Here is a 26,315-nt window from a genome sequence, read left to right as displayed (position 1 = left end):
AGCAACTGTCAATGGTACTTAGCTACTAAGTAAATATAGGGGGTTGCACAAACCAAGTTTCAAAGTTATCAGTGGATTAAACCGATACCTGACTTCAAAGGTCAAATGAAGCCAAATTATTAGCACCTGTAGAACATTTTCATACCATGACTCGGTGAACTTGGTGTTTTCCGTGAATTCAGCTTCATAGCCAGGTTCATCAGAGCATTCACAAGTCTAGAAGCACACAACCAGTTTATATCTGGTTGAGTGAGAGATCTGTCAGGAACCGATACGAAAGAAAACCATGACTATTATTACTGGCAAGGCAATGACAGGAAACTGCTACCAGCAGTGAGGTTTGACAAATTTAAAAATAGACCATTTGTCTGTAACCTACAGTGAAGTAAGTTAGGCAGGTTGTCTAAAACAATATAATTGGCAGTTACTATCTAGATTAAATTTGATGTTTTCGTGCATGAACTTTGTATTCAAGCTCTTTAGGTATTGTAGATATGTAGATTCATGTAGATTCAAGGTTCTTAAACTGGAGACATTTAACTGAATTTAACTGAAATTGTGCATTCCAACAAACATCTGAAAAACAAACTTAAAATTAAAAGATCCGTAGCCTGGCAACAATTTTGTATTTCATGCCCATTGGTTACCTGCTCAGTTGACATACCACTGCAAATGTTTTGTTCTCATGGTTTTTTAAAAAATAAAATAGGTTTATCATTTGAAAATGAATATTTAACTACAGTTCAGTAATACATTTGATCAGAAAAAGTAGAAGTAGGAAAATGGTTCATGGTTTTTAAAATTTTGATAAATAAAAATCCAATAAGTGTGTTGGGTATTTGTATACAACCCTCTATACTCATAAAATAAAGAATAAAATTAACTCCAGTGCAGCCAGTTGCCTTCATGATTATCTAATAAGTAAATGAGTTTACCTGTCAGTCAGTCATTTTCTACTGCTTATTCCATAGTGGGTCACGGGGAAGCTGGTGCCTATCTCCAGCAGTCTACGGGCGAGAGGCAGGGTACACCCTGGACAGGTCACCAGTCCATCACAGGGCAACACACAAACAACCACACACACACTCATTCATACACCTAAGGGCAATTTAGAGTTACCAATTAACCTAACAGGCATGTCTTTGGACTGTGGGAGGAAGCCGGAGTACCCGGTGAGAACCCACACATGCACAGGGAGAACATGCAAACTCCATGCAGAAAGACCCCTGCACGGGAACCAAACCCAGGACCTTCTTGCTGCAAGGCAACAGTGCTACCAACTGCGCCACCATGCAGCCCATGAGTAGACCTGTGTTATATTTAATTTCATTGTAAATACAGCTCGTCCATGAAGGCTTCCGACGTTTGTTATAGAACATCAGTGAACAAACAGCATCATGAAGTCCAAGGAACACAGACTGGTGAGGGATAAAGATGTGAGGAAGTTTGATTAGGTTAGGTTATAAAAAGATATTCCAAGATTTAAACATTTCAATGAGCACTGTTCAATCCATCATTCCAAAATAAACAGGAAATAGTTCTCCCGCATACTGGTCGTCCAACTGACTGACCAGTCGAGCAGAGAATTAAACAGAAAAGCATCCAAGAAGACTATGATAACTTTGGAGGAGCTGCAGAGACCAACAATCATAATAGGAATAAGTTACATTTGCTTGCATATTTTTACTCCATCATATATGTTTTGCCTTCTGTCATACTATTTTGAAGTACTCCTATTTGTGTGCGATGTTTTGGCTTCTCTACCCCCCTTTGGTTACTTCACTGTAGGAAGAACAAGTGTGTTTTAACCAAACAGGCACACACAAATACACACACAGATTATTGTGAAGGGAGACTTCTTGTATCTTCACAAGCCTCTGTTTTCTAAAGTTATCTTCTATCTGCTCGGCCTCGTGTTCTAATTAGTGTTTATTTTTGAATGAATTTGCGCATAGAATAATATTTTTTGTTTGATTACATTAAAAAAAATCAGTGTCAGTGTTTAACGTTTCACCAAATACTTTTCTACTCCTACTTCTACTAGAGTAAAAATATTTGTAAGTATTGTTGCTTATCCTTGGATACACTTACCGGCAACTCTACCTACCTCTGGTTACGGCTTATAGATCAAAGTTTTTTTAAAAACAAGAGTCATTTTGCTCAATGAAACTGGTATGTCCGAGCCCGAGGTGAGCGCTTGAACGCAGCTGATTGAGCGAACGGGGTGTGACGTAGAGCGCAATCAGGGATGCGGAGGCAGAGACCGAGCCGAAACCAGTCCACAGTTAGCGAAGAGCCGAACGTAGGGAGTGCTTCGTCTGTGACCGAAAAGAGACTTTTTATGTCGCTGAAACTCCAGAAAACAAAATATAGTGACCCCTGAGAGCAGACGAAGCGGAGCGGAGCACATGGAAACACTATGTGGCCGGACAGACGGCGGTGGACTTTCACATAGTTTCAGCAGAGAAAAGAGGCACAGTGAGGCGAGATAAACATGCTCTCTCCGATGCTGGCCTCATTTCTGCTTCTCCTCCTTCTCTGCCGGATTTCTTTCTGCCAGTACTCGAGCGACCAGTGCAGCTGGAAGGGCAGGTGAGTCTCTCTGGCTTTATTCTGAATGAAATCCCACCTGAAAATGCTCAATTCAAGCGGCTGCGAGAGCGAGCTGCTGGCTGCAAGTTGAAATGACTGACCGAAACTCAAAGAAGAGATACGTTTTAACCATATGACGCATAAATAAAGAAAATGCTATTTTGTATACGCTGTTTTAAACTTTACATTTACAAATGCAAAATGATTTATGCTCTTACTGTGAAGTAGCATGACCCTTCACTCGCACCAAGTTAGCAGATTTGGTCCATTTAATTTTTATTTATCACATCTTATCCTGATAAATACTTGTATGTATATAGATATTTGGACCTAAAACTGATTATTTTTGTAAATCTTACTTCAGTTGTTACATATCACATGGGACTGAAAAAGATTGACTGCATTACACTATGGAAATTTCACATCCTTTTTGTGTTGCACTCAGAAACTGCCTTAAGAGTGGTTTTGTTTTTATCCACCAACAAGGAGGGCTAGGCCCTGCTTTGAGCCTCCAACTAAGGATCTGTTATTCATTAGTGAGATTCTTGCCTAATCTCCTTTAATTGTATGCAGAATTGATGAACTTAGATAGTACTTAATTAGAGGCATGCTGAGGTGAGCCTGGTTATGGGGCTTCAGCTGCATCTGCTCAGCATGCGCTTTTGGTTACTTCAGATCTATGGCAAATTTGAATTTCAGCGTCTCCTTTTCAGCACATTGGGCGTTTCTCGCCCCCAGAGTTCAACCACAAGCTTGGCATGTGTATGCTGATGGCTTCCTGCCTCTGGCTTTGCCACGGAATGACTGACACACTGGAGTTTTCAAACCCCTGACCAGGCATTAAGTTGTGGAGGGAGTGATTTGGTCGTGCTGGCGCCAGAGTCCAAAGTGCTGCCCGGACAAGTCTCTTCCACTCTCTTTGTTGGTGGTTTGAAACCAAGGGGAGGTTTGGTGCGTGACCGGCATTTGCACTTGCATGCAGCAGGCCTAGCTACTGTTGCTGCTGCTGTTGTCTGCCCAGAAGCCCCTGTGTCCCCTCCATTCATCCACTTCTGCCTCCAAACTCTTCCCAAAGGCAAAATGCCAGTGGTGCGTTTTGCCAGAGCTCAGGGCAGAACAATGTGGAATGGGGAGTGTGTGTTAGAGCTGAGGTCATGTCGGCTGCTTTGGCTCGTGACTGGTCATGCAGCCAGTCTTGCGCACAGCCTTAATGCTTTAGAAGGAATGTGATGTACTGTCATTACAGTCTGGATGAAGCAAAACATGGTTTTTCCCAATTCTTCACTGGAATGATGATTTTCTGCTCACCTTTTACCTCTTCTGCCACATATAGTGGGCTGACCCATGAAGGCCACACCAGGGATGTGGAGCAGGTGTATTTGCGCTGCTCACAGGGCTCTCTGGAGTGGCTCTACCCCACTGGAGCCGTCATCGTCAACCTGCGGCCCAATACCGTGTCGCCTGCAGCGGCCCGCCTCTCTGTCTGCATTAAACCCTCCAAGGACTCCACTGGGACGAACATCTACTTGGACCGCAGTGGCAAGCTGCGGCTGCTGCTGCGTGAGCAGGACCAGGCTCGGGGGAAGGTGCACTGCTTTAGCATCCGAGAGGGGGCGCTCTTTATCGAGGCCATCCCGCGTACGGACATCAGCCGGCGGATTACGGCGTTCCAGTACGAGCTGGTCAACGACAGGCTGAGGGCGGAGTCACAATCACCTGGTGGTAAGATAGATGTTTGTTGTCTTCTGTATTGCAGCAGTTGTGATGAACTTGTGCTTAGCGATGTTATGAGGTATAATAAGTGTGTGAAATTGATCCTAGGTATCAGATATAAGGTATTAATGTATACTAATGATTTAAAAAGTTAAAGTTACAAACCCCCCAAGATTATCCATCATACATTCCTTTAATCCTTAAAGTCCTATAATGAGATGCTGGAGTGACCTGAGTTTTCTCTGTGTATAGAGTAATGCAACACTGCCCCTCCTCCACCTGTTGCTGTCCACCATTGGTTTGCTGGCTAAAGACAGGCTGCCACATTTTTTTCCCCTCGCCTACAGAAAGACAAACTTAGCTGTTTGGAAATATTTCCAATCTCAAAAACGCAGACCGTTATAGTGTTGAAACTAAAGACCATGTCTCTCTTAACTAGGCAACAGCTTTTAAATCTGTTAAGCAGAGGACTGGAGGCTAGCTACATGAACGGATAGCCTGGCTAATTAATCTTTTAATATGACCGTGTGTTTCTCTATAAAGAGCAGAACAACAAAAGGTCTCCAGCACAAAAAGTACTTGGAAACTCATACTTCAGCAGTTGTTTATTCTATATTTCTGCTTATGTATATGAAAATCTAAATATTAAATAAATGTTATAGATAACATAACTTTAAAAATCAATCTGTAATAATATTTTAGCAGTTAGATTAATTGCTGCTTTTCTGTTTTCAAATAAAAGTAATCAGGTTTACCAACTAAATTGTGTTTTTTTTAACTCAAGGTCATCATACTTTGAGAATCTCATACTGACCCATGCCTGCTTGTTTCCTTTGTCACTGTGGTGTGCACTCAGCGCTAAATACAGCCATCTGCTGGTGAAAACCTTTATTAGGTTTGACGGTAATCATTCCCTCAACAGTGCACTCTAGCCAGACTCAGTTTCTCTTTTAGTTTTGGAGGAAAACAAAGAATAAGATTAAAACCTGACAGAGTTTTAATAAAAACGTTACACCTCTGCTTGTTTCACAACTGCACTGTTGCTCTATTCTGCTGCAATCGGTTATTATTATTATTTATTATTATTTTTTTTTCTGGATAGCCTGTGTGTGTGTGTGTGTGTGTGTGTGTGTGTGTGTGTGTGTGTGTGTGTGTGTGTGTGTGTTCCTGTCTTGGCATCACAGTGAGAACCATTTTCCCGATTTCACCATCAAATTGAGGACCATTTGTACCAAAGTGAGGACATTTTGCTGGTCCTCATGACCTATTTTGCTAACGGTTAGGTTTAGGACTAAGGTGTGAATTGACTTTAGGTTAAGGTGAGGGTTAGGTAAGCACTGGTAATAGTTAGGTTTAGGGTTAAGGTGAGGGTTAGGGCATAGAAAGGGTTGAAAATGACTGAAAATCAATGGAAGTCAATGGGAGTCAACACATGGTCCTCACTACATATAGCAAAACAAGAGTGTGTGTGTGTGTGTGTTCCAATGAAAAACAGCCATATGTTTTCATGCTGCGTACCTGCCAGACCTGCACAGTTTCAAGCTGCGCAACCGTTGTTTTTTCCACCTAAAGCAAAACATGAGCAGTGTCGGACCCACATGTGTTTTTACGGCTCTCTGGTTTTGTGTTTCCAAATCTTGCGTCACTGCTTGGCACAGTTGTGGGTTAAAAAGCAGAGGGGGATTCTGCAGTGGGTTTGACCACATTAGTATGCTCGGTCCTCCTCTGGAGCATGATCTGTGGCTGTAATGTGGCATGAGGTAGCACTGTGGTGATTGACAAAGACAGTGGTCTTGTGTCATGTGAGGCCTGAGCAGGCAGATTGATTACTCCTTTGCTTCTTCTCATTGTCTTTGCTGTATTTCTTCCTTCTTTCCTCTCTCTTCTTCCTCCCTCTGACCCGCTGTGCTTGGATTGGGTTGCTCACCAACTTGCTGGAATGCATCTCCAACCAGATGTTGGGAGGAACTTTGAGGGAACATAAATACTTGTTTACCCCCTACTCTTTTCTTTCCATCGCTCCCTCAGCCACCTTCGCCTATGACTATTTCCTATCTCTTATTTTCTTTTATGACTATTTATTATCTTACTATTTTGCTTTTCATTCCTTTCCCCTTCATATATCTCCCCTGTTTCCTTCTGGCTGTTTGAAGTGGTTTTTGTCACTCATGAGTGGTATTAGCAAGTTTTGCTCCATTACAGTGGAATGCATCTGGCCCCAGATGTTGCACTGACTCTAATGTGCTTCTGCACCCCTCCCATCCTCCTCCGCTCTCTGCTCCTATGAAGTGGTTCTGATCAGAGCGAACGGGGCAGATGGAGACGCTGACTCGGCTCTTGGCCCATTCCTGTGGTTGTTTCATGTTTCACATGTGAGCTCCGCTCATCTCGGCTCGGCTGTGCTCTGCAGGAAGGGCAACACCCCGGTCCAGGCCCCGGCTCGTGGCTCCGCCTGATGCCACGGCAGTACTCGGACTCACTTCAAAGCAAGAGTGCTTTCCACTCCAAGGCTCTGGGCGAGGTCTGCTCTCTTGAAGTCCACAGTCTGTCCAGCTGTTAGCGAGTCATCAAGGCTTGTGGCTGTTTGACCCTTGATCTCTTCAGTGATGTTGTGGTGCCTTGTGTTTCTGCTCCAGCTGACATGTATACCTTTTACTCCTGCAGTCATTACTTCACAAAAGCAGACTTAAAACAGGCTCAAGCCTTGGAAATTAAGAGAATGGGAGTACACATTTACTCTTTTAGAATTTTCAGCCTTTTTTTCTGATGCAATATTTCTTAACTTGATGTAAATTTGTGCTTCGTCTTGTAGAGCTGGGTGATTTCCAACAGAGATGATTGACCTGATTTAACAGTATTTTTGGACTGATAGGCGGTACTGCTGCCTCGACATACTCCAGACCCTTGTCTCTGCTAAAACTAGGACCTCCACCTCCTGTTTCAGAGTACTAGCCTGCCACCAAGAAAAAACGAGTGAGCCTGTGGTTAATGAAGGCATTTAACTTTGTCTGGCTGCAGGTCCACTTGCGACAACTACTCATTAGTCCCATTTAGTGCCCTTTCTCCTGCTTGAAAACCTGCTGGAGGGTGGTTGATGGAGTTGCTTCTCTTCAGCCACCAGTCAAAGGTGAAACGCTTTCTGCATCAGACTTTTTCAGTTTGTGGTAGACACTGTTGTTTTTTCTCCAATACATCTGCCCTCTAGTTATCAGATCATACCCCTTTATGGATCTTTTGTAATGTAGAACCTGAATGAAATTGCTGTTTCTAAAGTAATTTTTCACTTTTAAAGTTAAGTAGTGAGGATGCAGGCCACTCCTCCTTACTGTGCTGCCTATTATTTTCATCTGGTCTGTATTTGTCACGCAGTTTTGGGGATGGGTGGGGGGCACTTGTGGTGGGGGTTACTAACTGAACAGGTCCTGTGAGCCTTAAATGTACTGCAAGACATGCATAATTCAGTATATTCAATAAGCAATGCTTAACGCATTTACTATTACCTGTAGGGGTGCACGATATCAGGAAAACATGTAATTGCTAAATGTTACCATGACTATATCGATTATAATTGACTCACCCTTTTTTTTCCCTTTTTCAAGCTTGTCCGCACCGCGTTTTGTGAGCTTTAGCATCTCTGCCTCTAAAAATATATATCGAGTATGGGCATCAAGAATTTCTATATTATTGGCATGGAGAATTGCATTCAAGGCGGTTGAGTATAATATTGATGTTGCGATTCCATATATTGTGCAGATGATTAGCAGATGATTTTTTATTTTTTTTTACAATCATCTGTTGGGAAGGAGAATACAGTGACAGTGTTTGGTTGAGTTGAAGCTGTTTTTGTTCACTTAAATGGAAACCTGTACATCTCTCTTTCTGTTGGAGCGCCCTGATAAACATTGACTTATCTACCCTGTTCTCTTTTTTCACCTAGCACCCTGTCAGCCCTGCACTGATGCTGAGATGCTTCTAGCAGTCTGCACTAATGATTTTGGTAAGTTCTGGTTATGATGTATGAGAAGGGCTGCACCAATCAGAGCGTTGTGGCCAATTTCTAATCTACGGGTTTTGTAAAGCTTTGACCTGCCTTTATTGATTTAGGCAGATTCTGATTTTTTTCTTAAATAACTATAACAAAATCTGCCTTGATTAGTGAGTTATTTTACATTGCAGGCAACATCACACTGTGTGAGAGAGAATCAAACTGAAACTGGTTTTTACCATTTTTAAAGCAAGGAATGGTTGTGGAATTATTTTGAACTCTTACGTCAGTGGTTAGTGTGATTAGTCTTACTGTTGATTTATATTTATAACAGTAAATAGTTATCTGCAGAATGTATTGATCTCTTGGAGCCTGAATGAACAGCAGACACGTAAACACTTCACTGATTCTTCAATTAGTAACTGCACCCTCACTGAATTGTTATTATTGGGGACCTGCTAGCCTTGTTTATCGTCCATTCACTGATCAGATATTTGAGTTTCAGACAAGTCAGTCACAGATCAGCTAATAAAACCAATTTGTTGTTGCATTCCTGTTTTGCTGCAGTGGCACGAGGCATCATTAAGAGGGTGGATCCGGAGGAGGAGAGCTCATCGGTCTCTGTGGAGATCAGTCGCCTCTACAGGCAGAAGACCCATGTCTTTGTGTCTGGGGGTGTGAGGGTACGGAGCTGGACAGGCAACATTAAAATGCCCCTGCAGTGTAGGGTGAAGTCTGGAGAGGGAGAGTTCCTTTTCACAGGGACAGTGAGGTTTGGGGAGGCCTGGATGGGATGCGCTCCTCGCTATAAAGACTTCCTGCGGTTGTATCACGAGGCACAAGTGCAGGGGATCAACCCATGCCATGTGGACACTGACTGACTGACTGATTTAGCTGCCCACATTTGGAAACAAAGCAAGTTTTCTTTGATTGTTGAGGAGAGCTATACTGAAAGTTCAAGCCAATGAGAAAGAGACTGACAAACTGTCCCAATCTTCACTCAGCTTTCCTGTGGCTCTTAGAGTATGGAGATTGAAAATGTTACAAAGCATCATGCAATGGAAGCTGAACGTGATGGTCTTCTCAGATATGAGGAGCTTCAAATTTTTAAATGTAGCAAAAGTCCCTTTTGGTATGTATAAAATGTGAAATAATATTGTACATTTTGAAACTGTGTGCTTTGTAAAACAAAAACAAAAAAAGATGTACAGATCTGTATTTGTTTTCTTAAGAAATACGTGTAAATTCATAGACTCTTATTTTGTTTAAAAAATATTTGCAACTTAATGCCTGAATTGATTTTTTTTTCAGGCTCTGCAATAGCAAAAAAAGATGAACCAAAAAAGGAAAAACATGTTTTACTGTAGAGAATAAATTTTTTTTATTCCCTTGAGTGTTTTTTTTAATGTTGTGGTCTCTAAAAACAAATCCGTGTTTATTTAAAAGCAGTAAAAGTGGAGAGCTTAAACATTAGCTCCTTTTTGATAGTAGATGCAATGTAATGGTTTCATGGGGACATACAGGGGTTGGACAATGAAACTGAAACACCTGGCTTTAGACCACAATAATTTATTAGTATGGTGTAGGGCCTCCTTTTGCGGCCAATACAGCGTCAATTCGTCTTGGGAATGACATATACAAGTCCTGCACAGTGGTCAGAGGGATTGTAAGCCATTCTTCTTGCAAGATAGTGGCCAGGTCACAGTTAATCCTGTTGGATGTGGTTCGTCGTCCTTGGTGGTATGCTGACATTACCCTGGATACCGTGGCTCTTAATACATCACAAAGACTTGCTGTCTTGGTCACAGATGCGCCAGCAAGACGTGCACCAATAATTTGTCCTCTTTTGAACTCTGGTATGTCACCCATAATGTTGTGTGCATTTCAATATTTTGAGCAAAACTGTGCTCCTACCCTGCTAATTGAACCTTCACACTCTGCTCTTACTGGTGCAATGTGCAATCAATGAAGACTGGCTACCAGGCTGGTCCAATTTAGCCATGAAACCTCCCACACTAAAATGACAGGTGTTTCAGATTCATTGTCCAACCCCTATATGTTCTGGTCAGGCTACAGGGATAAAACCAGTGCCATATGATGTGCATTAGTCTCTTCCAGCCTGGAGATGAAACTATTTATCTAAAAGGTAAAAGGAGATTGATATCAGAGTCAGGGTGGATTCCTCTACATTGGCGGATTCCTCTACAATGGCTCCTGTGGTGATGGGGTGGCCATGTGTCAAGGTCAATGTGAAAGGCCCCTTTGTTCGAGCAGAGGAGCTCGCTATGACTGAGCGGTCTGAAGATGGATCTGAATACAGCCCTGTGACAGGGCATGCAGCATAAAGTCCGACTCTCAAACCACACTCCTGATTTTGATTGACATGTAAACTGCAGCCTAAACCTCCCTGCTTTAAATGAAGACCTGCCATTTTCCAAGAGCTCAAATAAAACACATTTAAGGAAGCGGTGCGGCTACAGGAGTTCTTTGTATGTTAAGACGACGAGGTCCCAGCTCTTTCTGTCTGCCCTTTCACTTAAATGGAAATGCACCTAGAATGTCGTTCACTGAGCTGCCCCACGTAGACAATTGCTCTCCAAACAGACAGAACGGTGCATGGTTCTGAATTGACTGTCTGAATTCCAGCTGACAGCCAGACGTCCTCAAATTGCTCACTGGGAAATGCAAACAGAGTTTCTATGGTTACAGTCCCCTTCTTCTGGAAACCTTCTCTTGATTCTGGCTTTAGGACTTGGAGCTTTGTAAAACAAGGTGAAGGAGGGTTTTCCGACATTTATTCATTGCTTCAATTGACATCTTTTCCTTCCCTCTAAAATGTAACTTGGATTTTGGAAACATGTAAAAAGTCATGCTCTTTCACACTTCTGTCATTTTGCAAATGCTCTTTTCACATCAGCTGTCTGCACAGAAAATGCCTTATAATTGAAGAACTGAAGATCCTAAATAAATAAAGACCTGCTTTTATTTACTGATGCATTTGTTATTAGTTCACGTTGTTCAGAAGTTTAGTGTCAGTAATTCATATATTTTTCAATGTTCTGATAATTTAAAGACCAATAATTGGGGTGATTAAATTCATAAACTCATTAGCCTATGCTCCTTAGCTGCATTAATGATGTTGTTGGTGTCACCAAATCATGTGGGTGCCTGATTAGGACATATATTAAAATAAAGTTGAATTCTAATTATTTGTGCCTGACTAAATATGCTTTTAGTCAGTTCACAACCATATTGAACCTCAGACCTCAGCATCTTTTATAAATAGCGAATGAGTGCAACAAATAACTTTCGCATTATGACGATTAGAAGCATGTGTTTGGCCTTTCCACTGTAGTTACCATCATATTTGTCTTTCTTTTTATATGGCATGACTCATTCTTCATTCTCCAGTCTGAGAAAGCCCCAGAATGTTTTTCTTCAATAGAAAGTAAAGGATCAGATCAGTTTTTGGTCGGGTCCTCTTCAGCTTGTGTATCTCATTTAATTGGTGTCGTGTCTCTGGGCTCAGTACGCTGGTCATGAACTGACACTTTGCAGTTAAGGACACTTCACGTCTGGGCTAGGGTAGTATTAAAGTTGTCACAGACTCAAACTCTCAAAATCTAACCTCTTCTTAGTGGTCAACTGTATCAAGAATGAGTCTACCTTCTGATGGCCACTGAGTAGCAAATTTAAAACTGGGAAGATTCTTAAAGAAATGTTGATGGGCAAACCCTGGCCCAATATAAAGGTTTGTTGCTGAGTTGAGTCCTTGGAATAATTAAACTTCAACCTTCATTTTGTAAAGTCTCTATGAGATGTATTTTGAAAGGTGAACAGAGTCACTTTTTTTCATGCCTTGTATAGTTTCACTTGTAGAGTGGAACCTTGTTTTGAAAGATTGAGACTTTTATTTTGAAGAGTATGTGTAGGAATTATTTTGAAAGGTCAACAATCAAATTTACGTTTCTGGTTTAATTATTTTAGTACTACAGGGGCTTTTTGCTATAAGCTGCCCTAAGAAATGTTTAGAGGTTAATTTTAATGAATATCTGCAAACCTTTACTTTGAAAGTCCAAAATGCAAGGCCTGTTCATCGCTGTTGGCCAGAATATTCAACTGATTAAAAATGATTGACTTAATATAAACAAAACTTGTAATACAAAAATATGTATCAATATACAGGTCCTTCTCAAAATATTAGCATATTGTGATAAAGTTCATTATTTTCCATAATGTCATGATGAAAATTTAAAATTCATATATTTTAGATTCATTGCACACTAACTGAAATATTTCAGGTCTTTTATTGTCTTAATACAGATGATTTTGGCATACAGCTCATGAAAACCCAAAATTCCTATCTCACAAAATTAGCATATTTCATCCGACCAATAAAAGAAAAGTGTTTTTGATACAAAAAACGTCAACCTTCAAATAATCATGTACAGTTATGCACTCAATACTTGGTCAGGAATCCTTTTACAGAAATGACTGCTTCAATGCGGCGTGGCATGGAGGCAATCAGCCTGTGGCACTGCTGAGGTCTTATGGAGGTCCAGGATGCTTCGATAGCGGCCTTTAGCTCATCCAGAGTGTTGGGTCTTGAGTCTCTCAACGTTCTCTTCACAATATCCCACAGATTCTCTATGGGGTTCAGGTCAGGGGAGTTGGCAGGCCAATTGAGCACAGTGATACGATGGTCAGTAAACCATTTACCAGTGGTTTTGGCACTGTGAGCAGGTGCCAGGTCGTGCTGAAAAATGAAATCTTCATCTCCATAAAGCTTTTCAGCAGATGGAAGCATGAAGTGCTCCAAAATCTCCTGATAGCTAGCTGCATTGACCCTGCCCTTGATAAAACACAGTGGACCAACACCAGCAGCTGACACGGCACCCCAGACCATCACTGACTGTGGGTACTTGACACTGGACTTCTGGCATTTTGGCATTTCCTTCTCCCCAGTCTTCCTCCAGACTCTGGCACCTTGATTTCCGAATGACATGCAGAATTTGCTTTCATCCGAAAAAAGTACTTTGGACCACTGAGCAACAGTCCAGTGCTGATCTCTGTAGCCCAGGTCAGGCGCTTCTGCCGCTGTTTCTGGTTCAAATGCGGCACCTGTAGCCCATTTCCTGTACACGCCTGTGCACGGTGGCTCTGGATGTTTCTACTCCAGACTCAGTCCACTGCTTCCGCAGGTCCCCCAAGGTCTGGAATCGGCCCTTCTCCACAATCTTCCTCAGGGTCCGGTCACCTCTTCTCGTTGTGCAGCGTTTTCTGCCACACTTTTTCCTTCCCACAAACTTCCCACTGAGGTGCCTTGATACAGCACTCTGGGAACAGCCTATTCATTCAGAAATTTCTTTCTGTGTCTTACCCTCTTGCTTGAGGGTGTCAATAGTGGCCTTCTGGACAGCAGTCAGGTCGGCAGTCTTACCCATGATTGGGGTTTTGAATGATGAACCAGGCTGGGAGTTTTAAAGGCCTCAGGAATCTTTTGCAGGTGTTTAGAGTTAACTCGTTGATTCAGATGATTAGGTTCATAGCTCGTTTAGAGACCCTTTTAATGATATGCTAATTTTGTGAGATAGGAATTTTGGGTTTTCATGAGCTGTTTGCCAAAATCATCCGTATTAAGACAATAAAAGACCTGAAATATTTCAGTTAGTGTGCAATGAATCTAAAATATATGAATGTTAAATTTTCATCATGACATTATGGAAAATAATGAACTTTATCACAATATGCTAATATTTTGAGAAGGACCTGTATTAAGCTTTATTTATAGAGCACTTTGCACACAGTTGGGTGTAACACAAAGTGCTTTAGAAACACAAAGAGGGGCAGCTGAGTTAAGGCGCAGAAAAACCCCAGCAGAGAGCGAAGGCCTGTGGTGGCTTCTTTGGGAAATGCAGGAATGTGGGGAATGTGTTGACTTCACACACACGGGATGTGCATCCACCACCCCAATGCTGCTGTCTTGATTAGCCAGAATCAATAGAGTCTCTGTGGTTTTTATGTGTGTGTATAGGAGAGTATGTCAGTGTGTATGCCTGCAGCGTGGATGTGGCCCTAACCCCAGCACACATAAACACACCACCCCAGCAGCCAGATAGCCAACACCGACACAGAGACAACTCAGTGTGCAGCTGCTCTGCCAACATCTGATGCTCTGCAAGTGCCACATTTTTAAAATGCACTTCTAACATGCTTCAGATTGTTTCAAATGTCACATTTTTCTCTCATTAGGGAGAAGAGAACAACAGTCTTTTTATTACAGTAATTTTGTGTGGTTCATTTACAGTAAAAAGAAATATTGATCCATGATAATGATGAATTCCTTAATAAATCTTCAATTGATTAGCTAAGTTTGTTGTGGATAAAAATGCCTTGGATAAATTTGACAGGTTTTTTTCTTAATTTCTTTTAAAGCTCACATCATTCTTATGAAGTTTGAAAAAACAGCTCTTATCCTCTAAATCAGACCACTCTCTAAAAGTTTTGTTTTTCTCTTCTTAAGGGATTTTCTTTGCTTTTTGACCACTTTTAGACAGATTAATGATTTGCTAAAAGCTGACACAGTACCCTGTATAACAACTGGAAATAAAATCACAGAAAGAAACTAAGCAAATCCCTCCAAAAACCCTCAAAAGCCCTTTGCAAAATTTTGAGAAATATTGATTAAAACATTTTAAATGATTACTAGAAAATTTGGTTCCCTATCATATATAATTTAAAACCTTGATGCTGTACATGCAGATTGAACTCTGTCATATTTCCTCATCAGTTTATGGGTTTCTCAGTTATTAAATACCTTACAGATGTGTTTGTCTTAGCTTCTCCAGCAAAGTAACATTCTACATTAAGGACTAAAGTCTGAGGGCGTCTCTAGCAAAATGAATTTGACTTGTCCCATCATAGGGCTAACTGTCTACAGGTCCTTCTCAAAAAATTAGCATATTGTGATAAAGTTCATTATTTTCCATAATGTCATGATGAAAATGTAACATTCATATATTTTAGATTCATTGCACACTAACTGAAATATTTCAGGTCTTTTATTGTCTTAATACAGATGATTTTGGCATACAGCTCATGAAAACCCAAAATTCCTATCTCACAAAATTAGCATATTTCATCCGACCAATAAAAGAAAAGTGTTTTTAATACAAAAAACGTCAACCTTCAAATAATCATGTACAGTTATGCACTCAATACTTGGTCGGGAATCCTTTTGCAGAAATGACTGCTTCAATGCGGCGTGGCATGGAGGCAATCAGCCTGTGGCACTGCTGAGGTCTTATGGAGGCCCAGGATGCTTCGATAGCGGCCTTTAGCTCATCCAGAGTGTTGGGTCTTGAGTCTCTCAACGTTCTCTTCACAATATCCCACAGATTCTCTATGGGGTTCAGGTCAGGAGAGTTGGCAGGCCAATTGAGCACAGTGATACCATGGTCAGTAAACCATTTACCAGTGGTTTTGGCACTGTGAGCAGGTGCCAGGTCGTGCTGAAAAATGAAATCTTCATCTCCATAAAGCTTTTCAGTAGATGGAAGCATGAAGTGCTCCAAAATCTCCTGATAGCTAGCTGCATTGACCCTGCCCTTGATAAAACACAGTGGACCAATACCAGCAGCTGACACGGCACCCCAGACCATCACTGACTGTGGGTACTTGACACTGGACTTCTGGCATTTTGGCATTTCCTTCTCCCCAGTCTTCCTCCAGACTCTGGCACCTTGATTTCCGAATGACATGCAGAATTTGCTTTCATCGAAAAAAGTACTTTGGACCACTGAGCAACAGTCCAGTGCTGCTTCTCTGTAGCCCAGGTCTGGGGAATGCGGCACCTGTAGCCCATTTCCTGCACACGCCTGTGCACGGTGGCTCTGGATGTTTCTACTCCAGACTCAGTCCACTTCTTCCGCAGGTCCCCCAAGGTCTGGAATCAGCCCTTCTCCACAATCTTCCTCAGGGTCCGGTCACCTCTTCTCGTTGTGCAGCGTTTTCTGCCACACTTTTTCCTTCCCACCGACTTCCCACTGAGGTGCCTTGATACAGCACTCTGGGAACAGCCTATTCGTTCAGAAATTTCTTTCTGTGTCTTACCCTTTTGCTTGAGGGTGTCAATAGTGGCCTTCTGGACAGCAGTCAGGTCGGCAGTCTTACCCATGATTGGGGTTTTGAGTGATGAACCAGGCTGGGAGTTTTAAAGGCCTCAGGAATCTTTTGCAGGTGTTTAGAGTTAACTCGTTGATTCAGATGATTAGGTTCATAGCTCGTTTAGAGACCCTTTTAATGATATGCTAATTTTGTGAGATAGGAATTTTGGGTTTTCATGAGCTGTATGCCAAAATCATCCGTATTAAGACAATAAAAGACCTGAAATATTTCAGTTAGTGTGCAATGAATCTAAAATATATGAATGTTAAATTTTCATCATTACATTATGGAAAATAATGAACTTTATCACAATATGCAAATTTTTTGAGAAGGATCTGTAAATATCAGGTGTAGAATGGTACTTGGGAATATTTTGCTCCGACTTAGAAAATGTCTTGCAAAAGTATTCATACAAATATTTTGAAGTTTTTGAATTTTTTGCACATTTTGTCACATTAAATCTATACTGGATTTATTCAGATTTTACGTGACAGACCAGCACAATGTAGCCTATCACTGTGAAATTTTAGAATGGAAGTTCCACATTTAAATAATGTATTAGAAACAAAAATCTTCAGTGCCCTCTCATCCCCCTGAACTGAAAGGATGGGCAAGCCAGGCTAGCCAACAGGCTAATAGTATATCTGGAGGAGCTGCAGAGAACCACAGCTCAGGTGGAACAATCTGTTGTCAGGACACAATTAGTTGCACACTCCACTAAAATGGCCTTCATACAAGAGTGTCAAGAGGAAAGCTGTCATTGATAGAAAGCCATACGAAAGTCCCATTTGCTGTTTTCAAATACTGCACATCACCCTGAACAAAATATCCCCATAGTGAAGCATGGTGTTGGCGGGCTCATGCTGTGAGGATGCCTTTCTTAATCTGGGACAGAGAAGCTACTCAGAGTTAACTCAAAGATGGATGAAACTAAATACTGAACAATGTTGTAAGAAAACATGTTAGAGGCTTCGAAAAACTTGAGACTGGGGTTGAGGTTCACCTTCCAGCAGGACAACCACCCCAAACATACAGTCAGAGCTACAGTGGAATGGTTTCAATCAAAGCATACTCATGTGTTAGAAGGACATATGATGTTGAAAATATTACAAATAACAGTTTGATGTGATGTGCCACCTTTTGTTGGCATATCTCATAAATTTTCATTGAAATATAATAAACTTTGGTTGTAACATGAAAAATTGCACGCGGTGCATAAATACGTTCACAAGGCACTGTTGTGTCCGCAATTTAGGCTCCCAGACAAAAGGAATTTACTCTTCACACAGACTTCAGACAGAAGAGTTAAAAATTTTAAGAAAGATAATAAAGAATATATGTTGTATTTATTGAGACTTATGTGATTTTAATACATACCGGTATATATTAAACATATATATGAAAGCTTTTATGAGACATTATCCCTATCCAGGGATAATTTTGGAATGCCTGAGCTGCATCTGCATTCAACTAATTATTTCTGTTTGTGAATGGTGAATTGGTGCTAAAGTCTGCGCCTACCAGACTGCCTCCTTACATTTGAATGAATGAATGTGTGCTACCGTTGTCCACTCACGTGGCTCTCAGAGGCGCCTCTGGGTTGTACGGTCTGTTCAGCAAACACACCAGCACCAGGGTCCTCCGGAGTGGGGGGTCCTCCTGCAAGAAGCTTCAAATTCAGCAACCCAATAACAAGAGAGACGTTTTGGCTCAGAGGAAGCCCAGCAAACATGTAGCAAATGGCACTTTTATTTACTTGCCTGCACATCCCCTCCCCCAACAGCCTTCATTTACTGGGAGCTGTGATGCCTTTTTCAGGAGCCCCATGGCAACAGCAAGTCCTGTCAACAGAGGTAAAACTTTCTCATGACGTCACCAGAACTATGAAGCTCTATTTACTGTTATATTCCTAAAGTAACGCAAAACAGCAATCTCTTGATTTCAGATTATAACTGGCTGAAGGGATCAGCTTTTGGGTTTTCTCTGGTGTAGAGCGTAATAAATGGTATATTACATTTAGGACAGACAATTACAGAAATATTCAGAGACCTTAATAGCAAAAAGTATACCCCACCCACGTCCTATTTAGACATAATCTTGGCAATGAATGAGCGTGTTGTTTTGTGCTCCATACAACCTGTCATTTATCAACACTTGCTTCTGTCTGACTGAGACAATGCAATCTGCACAGGCCCTATTGCTCTCAGGCCTGTCATTCGCACAGTTCAGAAAGGCAAATCTGCTGTTTGCACAGGCCAATGAGCACCAGTGGGTTTGCCTTGCTGCTTGACTCTTCCTTGGCAACTGGGCCCACCCTCTCTGGCCTCTGACCTGGGTTGAAGCCTTTGGATGAGAAGATAAAAAATAGTTCCTGTCTAAATTTAGCCATTAGAAGTTGGAGCAGACAGGGCCATGCCCTCCGGCGCCTTAAGGAAACACGCATCTTTGGGCAATGTGAGGTGAAGCAGATCATCAGCCAATGGCAAAGACAAACCCAGAGCGTGGTAGATCGTATTATTGGACATGTGAGGTTTGATGGATGTCCAGATGCTTGGAATAATAGGTTGTGTGACAGATAGGTAGGAAGTGAATCCTTAGAGTTTTACTAAAAAGCGGATGTGAGCTGTTTGCATTTAAACAGAGAATGATAGATGGATTTGTGAAGAAAGGAATCCGGTTCAAAAGAACAAAAAACATGCATTCTGTTACCATTGAGTTTGGACATTTTAGACATTTTATGCTTGTAAACTCAGCTTCTAGACTAAATATGACCTAAAATCACGTGTTAAAAATATCCTAATTGAGTGAGCTGCACAAGCATTCATGCCCCTTCAATGTTTTCAAATTTTTTTGTTAGAGCGGGTACATTACAGCCACAAACTGAAGTTTTTCATTGGAACTTTGTTAGAAAAATCTGGAAAGTTTGGAATGCATTTGTAAACAGATGACCTGGGTCATGGTTTGTCTCAACCAGCTTTGAACTTCGAAACACTGAAAAAAATTTTCTCAACAAAATAGAACATGCTCAGTTAGATTATATTGTGTCCATGAGGAGCATTTTCCAAGTCTTAACTTACCTAACTAGGTCAGGGGCATTCTAACACATGAACATGCTTTGATCTAAAATTAATGTAGCTCTTGCTGCATGTTTAGAGTCCTTATTCTTTTTGGGTTTTCTTTCAGGATTGGTCCCGAATTTAGCCCCATCTCATCTACTCTAACGAACTTTCCTGTGCTTGCAAGGAAAGCATCCCTGAAAGCTTAATGCTGTCATCCCCATGTTTCACAGTGTGTTCATGGTGATGTGCAATGTTAATTTTCTGCAAAACAGAGAATTTTGCATGTAGGGCAAAAAGTTCAATTATGGTTTCATCTTCCACAAATTCAAAGCGTGGGATATTGTTTTATAACCTAACCTTGCTTAAAATTTCCTTCTAAAGTTATTCTTAACCTGCTTGGTATATACATTGGTGTTGATGGTGCTGTTTGTTTTAAAGATTACACACAAATGTCTATTTTGCAATGGAGTGACTTCTGATGGCAATAAGAGGCAATGGAATTTACTTAGGGCTATCAAAGTAAAGGGGTTTGATTGAATACGTGAACAAATGCACAGCACACTTTTTCAGATTTGGGGGTTCACTTTCCAGCAGGACAATGACTTTAAATATATTGCTAGAGCTATAGTAGAAGGGTTTGGGTTAAATGATGCTCATGCACTACAATGGCCAAGTCAAACTCCAATTGAGAATCGGTGACGAGACTTCAAAATTCATGTTCACAGGCACTCTCAATCCAATGCAACTGTACCTGAGCTATTTCGAAAAGAAGAATGAGTAAATATTTAAATCTCTAGATGTGCAAAGCTGGTAAAGACATGCCCAATTCTTAGCTGCAGCTACCAATTGCAAGTCCTTTGGAGACTGAATACAAATGCATGCCATACTTTTTAGATTATTGTTTGTAAAACATTTTGAAAACATATATAATTCTTTTCCAGTGCATTGCATAAGTCCAAATAAAATACATTGACAGTTGTGGTTGTAACTTAAAATGTGAAAAAAAAAGAAATTCATGGGGTATGAATACTTTTTCAAAGGCACTGTGCAAATTTAAATCAGTGCCAAAAACCAAACACAAAACTATGAAGCATATTAAGTCTCACTTCTGGATTATCAATCACCTAGTTCTTGCAGGCACACAAGGTTTTCATTAAAATTATTACCGCTTGTTAAACAGTGTGCTGAGTTCCTGAGCTATGGCAACAGTTATCAAGTGGACAAGTGTTGGCAACAGCTGAATGCTCATCAGGGAAAAAAATGGCTGAGGCAGGGGAAAGTAGAGCTGCAGGGGGTCACACTCTTAGATGCACACATGCATGCATGCATAACAGTTTAAAGGCACAGGTGACAGCATGTGACCTTCAATTAGAGGTGAGTAACCTGTTGGGTTACTCGAGACCCACTCGTGTTGCAGTGTCAAAGGCTGACCTCTTTACTTAGAACAGTAAACGAATAAAATCTTCAATCAGTTTTGTTTTGCAGCTTAATCTCTGGCAAAGTCAAAGCATAAAGAAAAAAAAACAGTTACCGCTAGAAATGACCTTTGGAGCTGTATTCTCAGGCTGCACCAGGTTTACTCAGTTGCAAACTGAGGAGAAAATGTTCCCTGGCGACATAATCTGTAGCTTTTAGTGGATTATCACTGCTCTGCTGTGGAATGCGTAACTTGCCTGAAATAGGAAATCAGTGAGAGATGGGCAGCAAAGATACAGATAGCACCCAAAGTTTGATGACAATAAAAATATTATAATTTGAGAACATGAGGCCATTTGAAAAGCTAATGGTTCTTCTCAAACTGCAACACCTACTGAATTCTACTGAAATACTAAGTGAAGATTTTTCCACAAGCCACTCAGTGGGCCAGTCTGTGATTTCTGCATATGTGTGTGCCAACTGGATGGGTTTTGCAGTATGTATGGAAATATATTCAGAGCTTTTTTAAGATCAACTGGACCAAAAGGTCCTATTCAGTAATTCCACAGTGTTTGTATTCCTTTAACTAAATGCTGGAGAGGTGTGGATAATGAGACTTAGCACACTGTTTTCTGGATACTTTCAAATAAAGAAATAATTCCTCGTGTTATTAGTGTCACACTGTTATGTTATATATATACTAATAAATAGAAAACCTATTAAAATTAGACTTTTTACAACATTTGTTATTTACGTTTTATATTTAAAAACATTTAAAGGTACTGTGGTGAATGCAGTTTTATGGGACTCTGAAAATCCATAAGCTTTCAGAGTTTCAACATGTGTTTTGACCATGTTAATATTTTTATCCTTGTGAACCCATTAAACATATTTTTCTGTTCTAATTATCTCATTTATAAGAGTTAATTTATGGAAGTAAAAAGATCTCTGTTACAGCCAATTTATTTCATTCTTGACTCACTAGTTAATTGTAATATCAGTAAAATTAAATGCAAAAACAAAAGGGCGAAAAATGACATTGTGGTTGCTGTTCATCTTAAATGGAATTGGGAATGAACACACATTATTATTATTATTACTATATTATAGTAAGAAAAAAGTGTAAAATAATGACCAAAGATTAATATTTCAGTCATCACAGCAAAGGCTACTTTAAGGAATCTAAAATATGAAACATATTTAAAGTTCTTTTACAATTTAGTGTTTGCCACATTATTGCATATGTGTTCATTCACAGTATTGATGCCTATATTTATATATACCAGATGAGCCTTTGAAGGTGGTGGTGTTACAGTGTGGCCAGTTATGTCTGGTCAATGCAGAACTGCCCTACACTTCGTGAATCGTACAGTGACAAGCCCATACTACCTGAATAAATTGTGCCTTTGCACGAACAACGCAGGCCTAATTTCATCTTCATGGAGGACAATGCTCCAGTTCATCGAGGTCACCTCATTAGAGAATGGCTGCTGGAGGCCGTGGTACCAATAAAGTGGCCTGCACTTTCTCCACATCTGAATCCCATAGAAAACCTGTGAGATCAGCTAAGCCGCCGTTTAGAGGCTCGTAAATCTGTACCCCAGAACTTCAGTGACCTGAGGTCATGTGCCCAAGGGCACATGAAACAATATTGAGATATTGACCTTTTTTGTTGTGGTATACCCACCACTGTTGTTAGCTTTTGTTTCAATAAATTGTTTGAGATGAGGAAATAACTACTGCATGCTTCTGCTTGTAGCGTGAATTATTTCAATTTTCAATCATTTTCACCCAAAAGCCAAATATCCCAAACTTCTGTAAGTAGTGTACATACATATGAATATCTTTTTGAAATTTTACATAACAGAGGTTAAAATGTTTGATCAAATACACTAATTATTTTACACAAGTTAATAAACAAATGATTTTTTGGAACCAAGCAATTCAATACTGTTCCTTTAATTTATACTGTTACAACAAATGTTATTTTATTGCCATTTCTAAGACAGAGAGGCCATATTCATATCTAACAACATAATCTGCATACCTCCACCACCCGACTGATGCAAAATATGAAAAAATTCCTGCATCAGCACTGTGATCTGGAGCACCAACAAAATTTTATGGATTCTTTGCAACTTTTTGGACTAACAAACACACATACACACACACACACACACACACACACACACACACACACACACACACACACACACTCAACTGAAAACATATCCTCATTGGCGGAGATAATTCATTAGAATTCAATTTGGGTCAAATTCAGTTCAAATTAGTCCAACTCCACCCAATTCAATCGAAACACAGACAATTGGACATACAATCCCATATAATCCAAATTATAATACAATACAAAAAGTTTCAGCTAATCAGTCAATGCAATTTGCTAAAAAAAATATAGTTTAAGGAGGCCCAAACAAATGAATCTGTTAATTGACAATCCCTCAGTAAGCATATGGCAACAGTGGAGAGAAAAACTCATTTTCAACAGGAAGAAACCTCCAGCAGAACCTGATTCACTAAGAGTGTCCATCTACCGTGACCGGCTGGGGGTTTACAGGATGGAAGGGATTCACTGAAAAAAAAAATTGAAGCACTGAGGCAGGAGAACTTTCTATGGGAATGAAAAACAGATTACACAGATTTAATGGCAGCAATAACATTCCATCTTTAGGGTCAATAAGAATCAGTTATGCAGTGGTAGAAGCTCTTGCATTTGCAAATAAATAATTTGACAACATTTATTAGATTTATATAAAAATGTGATAAAAGGCAAGTTGGGTTTCTTTCCCCATAAAATCAGTTTTTATTGGAAAATAAAAATCGAAGGAAACTTTGAAGAACAGTTTGTGGAACATGTGGAATTAAACTCTACAGGTCCATATTTTTAGAAAAAATTATTTTTTGCTTACTTCATCTTACAAATATATAACACTTCATGCAAAATTTAGTTTAATAACTGGAAATCCTGTAAACACATCTATTCTTTTTTTTATAAATGTAGGCCAAAGTTTTTTTCTTTATGATAGTTTTGTAAGTTTTGTTACTAATTTACATAAAGCATTAAGATCAGAAAAGTTACTTGTAAAATCACAGCGACTTAATGAACTTACTGATTTGAAAAGGTGGCTGTGTGAAACTTTTTTCATTTAAAGCCACAAAAGCAAGATAAATACAACAGCAGCAGACTGGCAATGAGCCTGGGTCTTTCCCATAACTTTGCCGCCCTCTGCAGGATGCATTAAGCCCTGCAACATTTACATTTTTACTGAGTTTTGCCACGATCCTACAGAGAATGAATAACAATGTTGAATGAGTTCGACATACATTTTCAGGTCGACTCTCCACTGATGAATTGGGTTATGCACAGCATTAACCCACAGCCTAAGCCATAATGACAGTGCAGTGTGCATGCAGGAAACAGACATTATATATAAAGTTTTGCAGCAGTCCCAGAGAGACTGTTCGCATTTCCATCCGTGGTGAAGCGTAGATTCATGCTGTAGTCATAACAAAGTCTGAATAAGACTGACACAGCATAATGAAAGGGTTAGGAGATAATTTGTTCTGCAGACAAACAGCCCAAAGACTGATGAATGACTTGGTGTTGTCTAATGTTTCTGTGTAAACTCTGTGTTAGTAGAGTTAAACATTAATTTAAGTCCATGGAAGGGTATCCATAGCTACACAGCAAAATATACAAAGAGGAGAAGAATGCTTCTGTGCTCCTTATACAGAAAAGTGGAAGCAAATGTCAGATTTAGGAAGGTTTTGTTCTGAATGATTTATCAGTTTATGCTCACTACAAATTTGTGAATAAGTATCAAAGTACCAACTGGAGCATTGATGAATGTAAATGCAGAGCAGTCATACATGCTGCATCCTTGTTACTACACTTGTTAAAGAGATTCAGGTATTGTTTAACAAGTTGATTGTGTTTTATTATTAAGATGGCTGTCACAAACAATGTGCTTATGCCTACATACTGAGCCTTTGGGGAGTTGCACTGAGGAAGCAAGAACATTTGTGCTTTAAATGATAAATAACAAAATATTTGGTCTCAGAACCAGCAATATGCCAAAAACGAATTATTGAAAGAACTATCCAGCTTTTGAAATGTTGAACCCATTTTCAGTGGCACAAAAAATGCAGCAAAAAATAAAGTATTCTATGATTATGTCAAATTCATTCACCATGACTCCTGAAGCAGATCTGCAGAAAAGATCCAGTCAGAGGTGACTCTTCGATGAATGGGTGAGCCTTTCATTCTGCCCCTAGGTTTTATACTTCTAATGGTGTAATGTCGACCTAAAGCCAAAAGATTCCCTTCTTTTGAGTTTCCACAAATATGATAAAGTAATCTCTTGTCAGTGTACACTTTTAAGGTTTTGGTTTGACCAGTTCAAGTATTTTGAGCTGGAAATAATAAAATCAGCAAATAATAAAAAAATGTCTGATGTTTACAAATTGAACAAATTATTTACATAATATTTTTATATAAAAAAGTCAATATTGTTGCATTATTACATTGATAAATTACATATGATGTACAGTAGATTATTAACAATTTGAGTACTTTATTGTAGTAGTTTTCAGCACTATTGTTTTGCAGGTTCCTTGGTTCAAATTCCAGCGGCGGAGTCTCCAGTGTACAGTTTGCTTGATCTCACCCATGTATGTTTTGGTACTGTGGCTTTCTCTCTCAGTAGAATGTGATTGTTAGGCTCATTGGTCCTGTGATGGACTTCATGCATTGTGGCATGTTAATTTCAAGGAGGAATACAAACATTGCAGAACTATGTCACTTCTTATCTTGAAGTTGTTAGATATGGGCAACAGGCCAACCAGCCGACAGTCTTCAGCACAGCTTGTCAGTCTGCTGAAACGTTGCCATCTACTGGTCAAGGTCTAGGTAACCTAATATTCCAAGTCAACTCACAAATAAACATATATGCATGCATAAATAACAAATAAAACTCCAAAGACTTTGGAGGCTATTATTTGTGTTTTATTAGCATCTTATGAGCACAGAGTAAACATTTTCTACTTAGTAATAGATTATATACGGACCAGAACATAAGTTAGTATCATTTTTAAGTACTTTCCTTTGCCACAATTCAAAAGCTTTAAGGAACATTATATTAAAAATAATATTATGGACATCCTAAGATTTTCTGTCTTTACAAACAGCACCTGTTTGTTTCTTTCAGTTCTTAAGTTTTAATTTAAAGGGTTAAAATAAGTACAATACTTTGATGTAATGAACAAACTATAATCTTTCAAGTGAGTAGCTATCTAGTGAGGGTGAATATAAGTTAATTATTACACATGCTGCAATTAAACCCAACCAGAGTGAACCAGCAGTTTTG

General features: G+C 39.9%; 1 protein-coding gene across 1 annotated transcript; it reads left to right on the top strand.

Annotated features, from left to right (window-relative positions):
• Positions 1 to 2,245: 2,245 nt before the first annotated feature.
• On the top strand, positions 2,246 to 9,604 carry LOC124862283 (meteorin-like protein). The gene is made up of 4 exons (XM_047356105.1): positions 2,246 to 2,592; positions 3,926 to 4,314; positions 8,243 to 8,302; positions 8,858 to 9,604. Exons 1-4 carry the CDS (start codon positions 2,495 to 2,497, stop codon positions 9,169 to 9,171), a joined length of 861 nt encoding a protein of 286 aa, XP_047212061.1. The 5' UTR covers positions 2,246 to 2,494; the 3' UTR covers positions 9,172 to 9,604.
• The last annotated feature ends 16,711 nt before the right edge of the window (positions 9,605 to 26,315 follow it).

This window comes from Girardinichthys multiradiatus, chromosome X, assembly GCF_021462225.1.
Source record: "Girardinichthys multiradiatus isolate DD_20200921_A chromosome X, DD_fGirMul_XY1, whole genome shotgun sequence".
Taxonomy (NCBI): Eukaryota; Metazoa; Chordata; class Actinopteri; order Cyprinodontiformes; family Goodeidae; genus Girardinichthys; species Girardinichthys multiradiatus.
The sequence above is the reverse complement of the archived record's forward strand: the minus strand, read 5'-3'. Positions and strand labels throughout refer to the sequence as shown.

Bases quoted from the DNA above. Each gene is read 5' to 3' on its own strand.
- LOC124862283 (XM_047356105.1), top strand. From the start codon at position 2,495: ATGCTCTCTCCGATGCTGGCCTCATTTCTGCTTCTCCTCCTTCTCTGC. The intron at 2,593-3,925 runs GTGAGTCTCTCT...TGCCACATATAG, and splicing joins CAGTGCAGCTGGAAGGGCAG to TGGGCTGACCCATGAAGGCC. The intron at 4,315-8,242 runs GTAAGATAGATG...TTTTTCACCTAG, and splicing joins GGAGTCACAATCACCTGGTG to CACCCTGTCAGCCCTGCACT.